General features: G+C 39.7%; 1 protein-coding gene across 1 annotated transcript in view; it reads right to left on the reverse strand.

Moving 5' to 3' along the window:
- Window positions 1-11,764: 11,764 nt before the first annotated feature.
- Window positions 11,765-13,787, reverse strand: part of LOC148016123 (uncharacterized) — an 80,711-nt gene continuing 78,688 nt past the window's right edge. The window contains exon 14 of the mRNA XM_087664226.1: window positions 11,765-13,691. Coding sequence (XP_087520352.1) covers window positions 12,531-13,691 — 1,161 coding nt within the window. The 3' untranslated portion in view covers window positions 11,765-12,530. The remainder of the gene's footprint in view (window positions 13,692-13,787) is intronic.

Raw genomic sequence — 13,787 nt, forward strand, 5'->3', positions numbered from 1 at the left:
GCATTAAGTATAAGGTAAATAATATAGGTAGCTAGGCATGTACGACCTTTAATCCCCAATAACCTCCCACTTAAAGGTGGATGTGTCTAGAGTAAGGAAAAAAGTATAATTATATATAATTGCAAATGCTATGTTGGGTCTAGTGGCTATCATGGTATACATCAAGTTGTCCCCACTATGGAATCTTGACTGTCTTGGCCTTCTTATCATCCAATTAGGGATAATTTGCTTGATTGAACTTCACATGAGAAGTTAAAGGGATGCCAATGGATTTACTATCTTGCATATAGAACCGTTGAAGTATCTTATGAATGTACTCCTATGACAAGAAGAGAAGTCTCTTAGAGAGATTGTGCGTAACACATATATCAAGTATATGAGAAGCATGCCTTGTTCCTTCATCTCAAAGATCCTCTTGATGATTGAGTCTTTAAATCATTTAATTCATCATGAGCACTCCCAAAAATTAGCATATTGTCAATATAAAGTACCAAAATAATAAGGCTATCATCACAAGCCTTCTTCATTTAGAGACATGGATCCATAACATTGTGGAAATAAGACTATCAATACATGAAGGTATCGAACTTATGATATCGTTCCCTAGGTGACTACTTAAGTCCATAGAGACTCTTCCTCAACTTGCATACTAGGTGTTTCTTGCCCTTTTCCATAAAGCCCTTAAGCTATTGCATATAAATATCCTCATGCTGGTTCCCATGTAGAAAAGCCATGTTAATATCCATGTGAAACAAGTCCATGTTTAACTTTGTAACCAAGGAAAAAAATAAGCGAAAAGTAGTCATTTTGACCATGGGAAAAATGATCTTATCAAAGTCAACTCCATTTTTCTATTTAAAATCCTTTGCAGCCAAGTGGACCTTATATGTTGGCTTATAATGACTAAGGATACTCTTTAGCTTATACATCCACTTGCATAACAGTGTATGTTTTTCACTAGGCAGGAAACCAAATTCCACGTATGGTTTTTTTGCAATGAGTCAAACTAAAACTATATAGCCCCCTTCCAAGACAAATTGTCACCTCTATGCATAGCCTCCTCAAAAGTAAGGGGCTTAGTACAATCTATCACCATGACATAATCCATAGAGGACTTATAACGATGAGGAGAATGTGAGACTCTAGTAGAGTGTTGAAAAAAATGGTTGGGGAGCTTGTATATCATGCCCTCTCTATCCATATCAATATGATTGTACACAATAAGTAGATATTGGGCCACTAAAGCATCAACAACAACTATAGCTTGTCTAATGGAGGTTGGCTATATAGTAATAGGAGATTCCTTCTAAAAGATCACCTTGTGTAACTTAATCACTTCCTTAGGTTTCTCATGTATCTTATCCTCATGGAACACATCATGGCTACAGATAACTTTCTTAGCATATGGATCCCAAAGATGATAGCCCATCTCACCTGTATCACCATATAAAAAAAAGATGCATTTAATAGACTTTAGATCCAACTTATTGCACTTGTCTCCAACCCACCAAATGTAACATAAACAGAATTGTACTAACACCATTTTTGGATTTTGTTGGATTAAAGCCGAGATAGTGATTAGTTCATTTTTCACCCCAAACATATGAATTTTCTCTATCCTAACATTCTCTCGCATTCTTTAACTATCTCTCAAGTTATCTAAGCCAATTTTAACCATTATAGCTATAGGAGATGAAGAAATTAAGAGATTCATTGCTATACATCCTATTTTACATATCAAAAATTAGGGTTTGATAGCCATCTCAAAAAGCATGCTTAGAATTCAAGGTCTAATACTTGAAATTCAACACTTGAAATTTGGGAATTTTAGAGAATTTTAAGAGGCTAGCCAATCAACATTGTGGAAAAAATTGTCTTCCATGGTGCAGATTGAAGGCCAATCCCAAGCAAACCAAGGGGAAAATTCATTTGAATAGTTGTTGGTTACTATGGACAACAATGTGTATTGAAGATTGAAGGAGTTCAAGCTTGATCTTAATATACTTTAACTTTTAGCAGTACAACTTAAAGAAATACTACAAGGGGTTTCAATTTTTGGGCCAACAAGGTGTCCATTATACAAGATTAAGTGGTAACTATTGCATTTTTAGTTCACATGAATTTTATGCTTGTTGTAATCACTATTAAATCAAGTCATTACCACCCTTGCTAAGAAGCAAGTCTGGTTTCACTGCCTCATCATCATTACATATTGAACATGGTGCATGACTAAGTGAAGCTTGAATGGGTAGATTTTCTGGAGGAAAATATTATTGAGGCTAAAATCAAGGAAGTGTTATTCCGCTTAATGTGTAGGAAAAGCCCTAATTGGGATGCCTTGTTGAAAGAACTATTTTCAACTTATATTGATTAGCTTAAGGGCATATTGGCTCACCTTTGCTAGCATGTTTGGAGATCGGGCTACATGTCAGATTAAAAGATTGCAATGCTTTATTTTTTATTGAAGCTTCCTTCCCCCTTAGACTTTGCAATAGTGAAGGCCCATTTCTGTTATGAGATCCTTGTGTAAAACTTCTCTAGAATCATTGCTAATAGACTGTAGAAAGTCTTCTCGCAATTGATTAATCTATATTGGTATGGTTTTATTAAGGGATGGCACATTATGCATATTATTTTGAATCTTCAATTGGGGTTAGATTATGCCAAAGCCTCTAGCCAACATGTTGTTATGATTGAATTGGAAATTGAAAAGGCATTTGATCATATTAGCAGGTTAGTCCTTTCTTTGATGGGCAATGTCTACCATGGGTTTTAATCCTTGCATGACATTTCTCATTGCTTCTATCAATTGTGATGACTATTTAGAGCCCATTTGGTTTATCTTCGGGCACGTATACCAATGCTAAAAAATCCACTTTGATCAGTTGTACGGAGAGTGATTTACATGCTTTAGGCTGCCATAGAGGGGCCATTTCTTAAGGAGAGAACTGGACATTTCAGTTATCCCATAAAGGTGGATCTAGCTCCTCATGCCTTGCTTGATTGGATGTCTTCATGATAAGTTTATATATTGGAAATCCCAATGTTGGTCTCTATATATGTGATTAAAAGTAGCACAAACAATCATGATAAGCATGATATCTTATTTCTCACCTTTGCTTCCATGGACACAAAAGTCAGTGCTAGAATTGGTGCAATCCATATACTTTATGTTGTGGAAGTAGGGAAATCATTTGGGCCTAGTGTGGGTTTCCTGGCAACATGTTACTATGCCAAAACATTTGAGTGGAGCTACCTTGTTAGATGTGAAAGTTCATATGAATGCCTTTTGGTTGGCTCTATTGCCATTGTTATGTATAGAGCAACATCCTTGGATAGACATTGCTAGGTTTTTGTTGATGAGATTGGCAACTCAATAAAAAACTCCAAAGTCTTTTCTTCTTTTCCACTTAATTACCTCAGGGCAAGAGATTCTTTACTTCATTGTTTGGCATTGCTGTAATTCTAAAAAGGAACTAATTCCTTGCAAGTAGATGTTTTTACCACATCCAAGTTTCTTGATTGTCCTAAGAAGCATATGGAGAAGGAAAGTTTAATCATATGGCAATATTGGGTTTGAAGATATATAATGTTACTGTTTTAGATTAGTTTCAAATTTACCCTTGTATTCATTAGTACTTTAGGGTTCCTTGAGGTTACATGTCATTTGGTTGACTTTGGAGAACTAGCTTAGGCAACTTTCTCCTTTGTTTACTTTTCAACCTTCATCTCGTGGTTGGATTGGATTTCATGAAACTAGAGGACTTCTTGAAATGGTTGAGGATAAGGGATGGATTGTTGAAAAAGCAAACAAAGCTTGGTCATAGAGCTAAGTGGCGCATGATTGGTTGCTCCAATTATGGAAATCTAAACTTTCTTATGAAGAAAAAGCAATCATATGAAGGCTTCTTATCAATGGTCTTTCCACAAGGGATGTATTGCATGGTCACAAGATCTTTAGTGGTAGATGTATCTTCTATACCACATGTGATGAAATCCCTACTCATCTTTTTATTTCTTGCTCCCTTGTAAGATAGGTTTGGGACTTTATATGACCCATTAGTGTGACAATTACTTGTTCTTGGGTTTTGGGCAAGATACTAGCCACAACAATGATACAATTGCATCATCCATACCTCTTTCATTTTATGTGATGAACAATCTTTGGCATATTTGGAGGGCTCCTCGATCATGTACATCATGTGCACAAATTGCTTCTATGATAAATTACTTCCATGATTTCAATCAATCTAATACTCCATGTTTGAATATTGCTCACACCACCCATGCCATGGACTAGTCTTTGGTATATTTAGAGGGCTCCTCAATCATGTACATCATGTGCACATATTGCTATTGTGATAAATTACTTCCATGGTTTTGATCAATCCAATACTTGGAGAGATGGCTACTCCATGTTTGAATATTGTTCGCACCACTCCTATTGTGTGCACTTCATGAGCCACTTCTCTCGTCCGTATGGTTTTATATTTTATTGCCTCTTGGCTTCCTCATATTTGTTGCATATTTTTTATTTTGCTTGGTTGGCTAGAGAGCCATTGTAAATATTTTGCCTCATTACTTCAAACATCTTCACATGAGAGAGAGAGAGAGAGAGAGAGAGAGAGCAACAAAAGTCTTGACACTTTGAATATTCAAAGAGGGAGAGAGATGGAGAAGGAGAGAGAGAGAGAGGCAAGATGATTGAGCGATGGCGACCTGACCCTTTGCGTTGATTCTGTCGAGGCCTTTGAACGCCTGTGTAATCCTTCTCTGTGTCAATGCACAGAGAGAGAGAGAGAGAGAGAGAGAGTCGGACACCAGGCCCGTCTCGACACGCACGCTAGTGTCACATAGAACAATACCATTTGTCAAGAACCATACCTGCAAGGTTTTGAGCTATTGTGTACTGGCTGCCCTGTGCCCTCTCGACTGCCCACCCTGTGCCTAATCCCTGTCACCTAACTGACCTATCAAAAGCCACTTTTCTACTTTTACTGTATAGAGACCTTCATACGAAGAGCTGAAATCCATTTAATTGCGGTTCGGGTATCTAAACTCATGGCGACGAGAGTTTAGGTGAGTGCCCCATAGCCCCATAGCCCTTGCCCCTATACTCTTCAAGTTTTTGTGGGTATTTGCACCTTCTGCACAGGGACCTGGCCTGTGACCCTACGACTAGCGGCCTGCTTCAGAGAGAGAGAGAGTAGAGCTCACTGCCTACACACACACACTTGTGGTCTTCAAGCCTGCAATAAGGGAGACAAAGCAATTCAGGCTCAGCATCTAGATCAGTGATGGAGAATCTATAGGAGACAAATGGTATCGATGTGGCCTTTCTCGACCAGCATCTAGGGAATAGAAATGACCAACTTCTGTCGGATTCAGATAGTGATTCATTGGCAGAGGATTCTGGTCAGTTGTGGCAGAAGGGGATGAGACAGGTAAATGTCAGAAGATGTCAGTTGAAGATCCACTATTATGCCCCCTAAATTCGCCTTAGCCAGAGGTCTAGGTTGATGGGTCTCTTCAGTTCATGTTGGCCACTGCTAATCATCTTATGTCCGATTATGTTCATGCTAATGAGAGTAAAGCTAGCTCTTTTCCGAAAGGAGATCATGTAGATGCAGTTATGGGAACGGAATTGGTTCTACAATTGATTGCTGCCTTCCATGAGAGGGCAGCCATCTTTTATTTTATAGGAAGGACTCCCTTGATCACAAGGATTCGTACGTGCTTGCTGTCTATGCTTGTAAATGTTCAACAGTGCCAAGAAGATGCTCCAGGGCATGTGCAGGCCCCTCTTGTTAAAGAGATTTATGATAGTCCCAAGGGATTTTTTGAGGTGCTTTTTCGCTCCTCGGAAGTGTCGTCATTCATCATGCAACGCATCCTTTTGTTTTTGGATGGGCAACTAGTTCACATGGTCCCTTGGAGGCCCATGGCCGAGTTTCAAGAGGTGTTGAGGACCCTTTGATCTTGAGAACCTTGGGCGACGTGTTGGTAGAGCCTCGCCTGGCTTCCCGCAATCGAAACATGGCATGCATGCTTTGGGACATAGGAAAACCTCACTCGACGAAAATTCATTTTCAAGTTCCAGGACTGCAAACCTTGGTTGATGAGTTGAAATGGGGTACCTTTGTAGGACATTGTTTTCGATGCGGCCAATTGGGCCATTTTATTTTGGAATGTGACAAAAATCTGGAGGTGTTGCAATGATCTATAGATTCAGACATGGATATGCAAGACCACTAGCCTTCCCACATACATCAACAACTTCAAGCTGATCTTGAGATGCCTCCCCAACATGGTCATGATGAAGGTAAAAAGGAGGTTTCTCAAGTGGGCTCTGAGCATACTTCCCTTTCGGTCGATCGGAATGTGTCTTCTTGAGAAGATTCTTGGGTATTGGTGATTAGACGTAATGCAAGACAAGCATCTCATTCGGCTTCTGCCCACCCATTGTCACACCCTATCACTCAGACCTTTCAACACAGAGGTAGAGGGTTTTATATGAACCCTCAATCTTCACGTGCTCCGATCGAGGATGATAAAAGAAATTCCAATTTTACTTTGCACTTTGATATGCAAGGGAGGCTTGTGCCTCCTAAGGATGTTTTTTATTCATAGCAACAACAGTTTTCTTCTCGTGCTTCGATTGCTGGTTTGCAAAGGGCGGACCTTGTAGATGTAATCCGAAGCGAGATGGAAAGATTCCAGGCAACAAAAGCTATAGATGTAAAAGGGAAAGGAAAAGCAGTAGTTCAATAGTTTTCTCATTTCCAATTTATTATAAGAATTGCTTTGTGGAATGTGAAAGGTATCTCTTCGCGTGGTAAGCAGTATCAGTTGTGGAAAGTTGTGTTTGCTGGAAAGTGGGATGTCTTTTGTGCGGTGAAACATAAACAACATGCTTTGGCTGGATTCTCCTATGCTTATAAGGATTATGTTGTTTTTTTCAGTGGTAGAACTCTATATAAATTTGGAGTTATGTTGGTTGTCAAATCTTGCCTGCAGCCATCGCTGGTTTCTCAAGACCCTCGAGGTTGATTTGTAATTCTAGAGATACTTTATGAGGGAGAGGTTTTGTGGTTGGTGGGTGTGTATGCTTCTTCCACAGTAAGGGAGCGTCATCAACTTTGGGATGACCTGTGCTGCCTTTCCATTGCTTGCCAAGGTTTTGTCATGGGCGACTTTAATGCATGTCTATCTGCGGATCGGGCTACTTCTCTGCACTCAGTTATGGATGGTCATGAGCGATAGGCTTGGGATACCCTTGTAGTTGGATCTTTGAAGTAGGACATGTGGTCCTGGATGTATCCATCACAATCTGGTTATACCTATCAATCTTTGCAACATCCTAATACCTGGGCCAGACTGGGTAGGATATATATTTGTTAGAGTGATTCCTTTCTTCCTGCAGTTATTGACATGTGGGTGGAACGACAGCATGTCTTATCAGATCACTATCCTTTGGTCTTGGAAATGACCCATAGACCTATTCATGTATTTAAGGCTCTTCTTACTCGCTTGCCACTTCGTTTTAATCAATCTTTTCTACAACATAATCAATTTTTAGAATATGTTCAGCAATTGATGGCTTCCTTTAGCTTGAAGGTCCTATCTGGAAAGAGGGATACATGGGCTGTTTTTAGGGACAATGCCCGACAATTTTTCTGTCAGTATAGTATTCAACAGGCTTCCTCTTTACGAGTTGAATTGCAGAATACCCAATCTTTATTGGCCCACTCCTTGTCGTTAAGTCAATCATGGGATTCTAATGACGAATTGATCACATGCATTGAATGGTTGAAAGGCAGGGTTCATTCTCTTCAAGAATAGGAATATGCAAAATACAAATTGTTGGACGGAGCAGAAGCTTTATATGATAATAATTGCCAATCCCATCAATTCTTTGCTCGCCTGCACCAGAAATATGCTAGGGAAAATATTGTGTGCTTAATGGATGAATAGGGTGTTATGGTGACGGATCCGGCCTCCATAATTCATGTGTGTCAACTTTTATGAGTTCTTGTTGGGTCTATAAGAGAATTCTTTTGATACTGTCCTCTCTGCTCGCAGCTATATTTCGAGCTGGTAAGCAACCAAGTCAAATCAGAATGGGTGGACTTAATGGAGGCGGATATTTTAGAAGATGAAGTGGAATAAGTGCTATGCCATCTACCTCGAAGGAAAAGCCCTGGCTGGGATGGGTTTCCTAATGAGCTATTTTCAGCTAATATGTAGCAGCTTAAAGACCCATTGACTCATCTGTGCCAGCAAATGTGGAACTCTAGTATCATGCCATTTGAAGATTGTTGTCATTTGGTTGTTGCCCAAGGTTCCCTCCCCTACCTCTTTGAAACAACGAAGACCTATTTCCGTTATGGGTTTGTTATATAAAATCTTCTCCAAAATCATTGCGAACAGATTGCAGAAAGTGTTTCCGCACCTGCTTCATCCACATCAATATGGTTTCATTAAAGGTCGAAATATCATGCATAACATCTTGAATGTACAACTGGGAATTGACTATGCTAAAGCTTGAGGATAGCAAGTAGTAATGCTTCAACCTGATATTGAGAAGACATTTGATCATGTTAGCTGGCCTTTTCTGCGGCAATTATTGTCTACAATGGGATTTGGCCCTCGCATGGTTTCTCTTATTGACACTATTGGTCAGGGAGTTGTAGCTCGTATTGCTCTTAATGGAGGGATCACGGAAGAAATTGCCTTATCTCAATCTCTTAGGCAAGGTTGCCCTCTCAACCCTTTGTTGTTTGCTTTGGTCATTCACTTCATGCTCTCATTGTTGGATAAGTTGGCTGATCAAGGCGAGATAGTTGGCTTAACTCTTTCTAGTGGTACTCAACTTGTGGGTCAATCTTTGGCAAATGATTCTTTTATATTTCTTAAGGCTGATTGCACTAATGTTAATCGGGCAATGGTGGTATAGAATCTTTTTGCTTTGGCATCTAATCTTCATATTAATACACATAAATCTATACTTCTCTTCTGTACAAATACTGATCTGCAAGCCTTGGACTAGCATGGAATTATGATCCCAAAGGAAAATATAACCAAACACTTGGGATATCCTATTTGGATGGAGATAGCACCTCGAGCCTTACTAGATTGGATGGCCTCTCGGATTCATGACATGTTCATGTACTGGAAATCTCAAGGTTGGCCTTTATGTGTCAGACTGAAAGTTGCTCAAAGTATTATGATCAGTATGATATCGTTCTTTTTGCCAATCCTTCCTTGGTCTAAGAAGTCTCTTTTGGAACTTGTTCACCCTATCAGGTTTTTGTTGTGAAAAAATAAGGGGAATCAATTGGGTCAAGTTTGGATTTTGTGGCAGCATGTGACTACGCCTAAACAAATGGGGGGAGCAACCCTGTTGGATGTTAATTTGCATATGAAAGCCTTAAGGTTGGCCCTTTTGCAGACATTGTGTATAGAGTCATCCTTGGTCAAACATTGCAAAATTTTTCATTGAAAAGATTGGTATCTCTCATGGTAATACGGTTATTTGTACCTCTTGGTGGCATGTGCTTAACTCCTCCAGACTAATTAAGACCACCCAATCTTTTCTCCTTTCTCATTTGATTGCATCCTGGTAGGAGATCTTACGTTTTCCAGTTTGGCGCCCTCCTAAGATTCGCAAGGAGGTGAATTCACTGCAAGGAGAGGTCTTAGCCTCCTCCAAGTTGTTGGATTGACCGCACAAAGATAGGTATAGACTCAAGTTTAATCAGATGGCTCGTTTGGGATTGCAGACAATTTTTGATGGTGTTATTCATGGGCAGTCACGTCTTTACTCTTTTCGACATATTCGTCAACACTTTTGGGTACCCCGTGGATATTGTGATATCTGGTCATCCATATAAGTCACACTTCAGTGGTTCTCTCCTTTACTAGTGCTACAACCATTGTATCCATGGCGTAACTCAAGTTTGTGATTCCAAATGATTTTGAGAAAAGGTCTGCTAACCAAATATACCATTAGATAGTGGAGGCCAAGAGATGGATCACTACAAAGGTAAATAAATTATGACATATTATGGATGAAAAAAATAAGTGGCATGAAAGATCCCTTCAACTTTGGAAGTCTAAGATTCTCTATCAAGGAAAAGTCTTCTTGTGGAGATTACTGATTGGTGGTCTTCCAACTAAAGAGGTGTTGCATGCTCGAAAGATCTCTGCTGGTCATTGTGTATTTTGCACTACATGTGATTAAACATTGCTTCATCTTTTTGCCTCTTGTCCAATAGCGCGACAGATCTGGTGTTTTATTTCTCGTATTTGGCTCTTGACAACTTAGCTCCGGATAACAACCCGACCATGGATTATGAAAAAGCTACCCTCCATGCATTCTTTGCATTTTGATTATTTCTACCTGTTCCAATTTCTTAGATGGACTGGCTTATGGCATATTTGGCGTACTCGAAATGCTTTTCTTTTTGATTCGGTCTCGAGCATCCATGGTCATGTGGCATGTATTCAAGGTTTAGTGCTATGGCAAATTTCTTCTATGATATCAACTAGCCTAGTTCTCCCTGACATTGTTGTCCATTGACTGGCCATTGTTTGCTCTACACCAGCAATGTGATTTTCTCTTTATATCATAGTCCTAATAGTCTTTTGGCACTTTCTTTGAGGACTTGATGGTCTAATGTAACAGAATGTAGAGAGAGAGAGAGAGAGAGAGAGAGAGAGAGAGAGAGAGAGAGAGAGAGAGAGAGAGTGTGTGTGTGTGTGTGTGTGTGTGTGTGTGTGTGTGAGTGAGAGTTTCTCGAATGACCTAACGGTCTGATGTAACAGAAAGTAAGAGACACATACAGAAAATGCTGACCTAATGGTCTGATATAAATATTTAATACTTAATTCAATTATCTTCACACAAGAAAGAGAGAGCAACGAAACCTTCTAGATATGAATGATTTGTTGTTATAGTATATAAGCACTAATCATAATCGATTAGAATTAGCTAAAAGATATACCTAAGCCATGGATAAACATAAGGATGTGATATTGAAGGATGCACCATTTTACGATTTTATGGAAGTAAAGATATGGAAATTATAAAATGTTTTACTCACAAAAACTACATTCAAAATCTAAGAATTTGTGTCATACATTCAAGTAGCTTTAAAAATGCATCAATACATGATACAAAGTGCACTATTTGTTGCATATAAAACATGCAATTTGTTTTACTTTTATGAGCAAAGATATCACAATCACTTCCTTGTTCTCACAAAAATGCAAAGTAGGCAAGGCATATCCTCAAGCTTCACAATGATGTGCAATGATACCAACTACATGAAATGTGATTAGTGGCCTAGCCAATGTCATCTAGTATACTAGTGTGAAGATGTGGAGATCATGTTGACTTTCACCACGATCTTTTTATTCTTGAAATTTAGAAAAAAATTGTAATCTTTAGGTGAGAAAGTAACCAAACATGAATTTGGAAAACCATAAAGGGTAAGAAGATATTATAAGACTTACCATACATGAAGGTAGATAAGCTCAAGAGGGAGTGCTTTTGCTACTGTACCATGAAGTGTTTATGCTATGAAGCTCCAGTGCTTTGATACCATGAAGCAATTGTGACTGTGCAAGAGCACGAGAGAAGGCAAGAACAAATGAGAAAATGTTGGATGAAGTTGCACAATCATGTAATTAAGGTGTATATGGATTGATAGGCACGTCTTTCAATGAATCAAGAGTGGATGGAGAGTATGAGATAAATAGAAATTAGAATTGCACGATATCAGCAAAAAATATTTAGGCCATGTGATGACTCTTTTCACATACAGACCATCAACCAACCCACAAACATCTAGCAGTGACCACATACATCAAAAAGTACCAATGGGACTTTAGGCTAAAAGCTTGATTCGATCCCCTAATCACAACCTGCTGCCCACTTTGTTGGGCATGGCAAGCCCCATTGCTAAACACTAACAATCATTTATGATAGATTGAAAAGTTCCAATCTGAGCTAATTATGCACCACTATACCCGTCAAAATAGTCACCCTTGTGGTGACAACTTTGCTGTGATTGCTCTTCTATATGCCTATACTGCCGCCTTCTTTTAAGTTATGATAAATGACCAAGGCAAAGGAGCAATGTAATTACATGCTTGGGAGGATAAATTTTGCTTTAAAAATCCTTCACCAAAAAATAAATCCCAAATACACTCCTGCTTCCCGTACTAAAATCATCTCTAGACCGCCACACGTGAAGAGCCATACCTGAGGATAAATTTTGATTCAAGAGTTCTTCACCAAAGTACACTTCCCAAATCCACACTGCTGCTTTCCATAGTGAAACCCTCTCTCCACCACTGCATCTGAAGAGCCATAGCTGTGCACAGTACGAATCATGAACTTATTGGTTCTAGGCATGCCTTACAGAGAAACAGCAAAGATATCTGGACTTCCAAGGTCCGGTCTGCAGTCTGATATTTACATTATGTAGCAGACCATGTAAATAGATTTTTTCCGATAGAACTATTTATTCTGGGTTGTACTTGACTTTCGCATTGCTAAGCATGGCATTGCAACTATCTTCAAGTATGGAAACCACTACTTTCAAGAGATGGCGCTCGGCATCTCTGTGGGTACAACCGCTTACCCAGCTACTCAAAACTTTGTCGAAAGCATTGCAAAGCTGCAGTAGTAGAGATCCAGATTTATGGTCGATAAAGAATTTCAACCATCCTTCCACCTCCAGAAGCATCCAGTCGCCAGCCGCATCTTGTGAAGGAACAGCAACAGGTGAAAGATGGACACTCCAACCCATAAGTATCACTGCAAGAGGGGGCACCAATGTAGAGCCACGGACAAAAACCTGATTTGTCCTCACTTTTTCCAGGAAGACTAGGTAGTAATGCAATTCTGGATTCAACTGCTTTTCTGTTATGACAGACGTTGGATGAAGCAACACCCGACCATTGGGAACTTTGAACCCTAATTTCCATCGATATAGATGTTTAACTGCATTCTTCATACCTCTGGATTCCCGCTTAAACTCGGAGCTTGCAATATTTGGATAGAGCCCAGCAACCAGAAGGCATCTGGCTACATGTAAGGTAGCTTCAGCATTTGGCCTTATCCATTGCTCTGAAATGCCCGCTTCCGACAGTGTTCTTCTCAACTGCCGTCTCATCCCTGCTATAAGCTTCATTGTCACGGGTGAGAGGAAACGTTCTTCACAGAATGAGTTACCTTGACCATCAGAACATGCGGCACACCAGTTCTCGTATGCTGTGACCACTGCCAACTGGTCACTTCCATATGAAGCACCAACAGCAAAACTCTGACGCATCTTATCTGCCTCAGGTCTCTTGTTGACAGGGGCAACAAATGGGTCTCTAAAACAAGCAGCCGCAGCAATGGTCAAAAGAGGGTCCAAAGAACCCAGTAAGGCCCCATATACCAACATTTTTCCAAATCTTGGAGGAATAGCCAACTTAGCTAGTGTAGCTCCCAAGGGTGTCAAATTCTCATGTTTATCAATTGCACCAAGTTCATGAAGCACCTTGATGGCAGCATGAATTGCCTGGGGCTTTGGAGGTTGCAGAGCCATTGAAAGAAAGGTAGCAATATTATCCACATGTGCGTCTAGCTTTGTACCATTGTTTGAGTCACCACTGCGTAACAAAGTTCCTGTGGCCTGATAACAGGTTAGACAGTCAAATTGTCAAACTTAGAAACATACCTATGTTTGGTGACCTGATCAAAGGAAGGTTTCACAAATATTCAAGAGTTC

This window comes from Lygodium microphyllum, chromosome 23 (genome assembly GCF_053477565.2).
Source record: "Lygodium microphyllum isolate KBCC chromosome 23, Lygodium_microphyllum_v1.1.10, whole genome shotgun sequence".
Classification (NCBI taxonomy): Eukaryota; Viridiplantae; Streptophyta; class Polypodiopsida; order Schizaeales; family Lygodiaceae; genus Lygodium; species Lygodium microphyllum.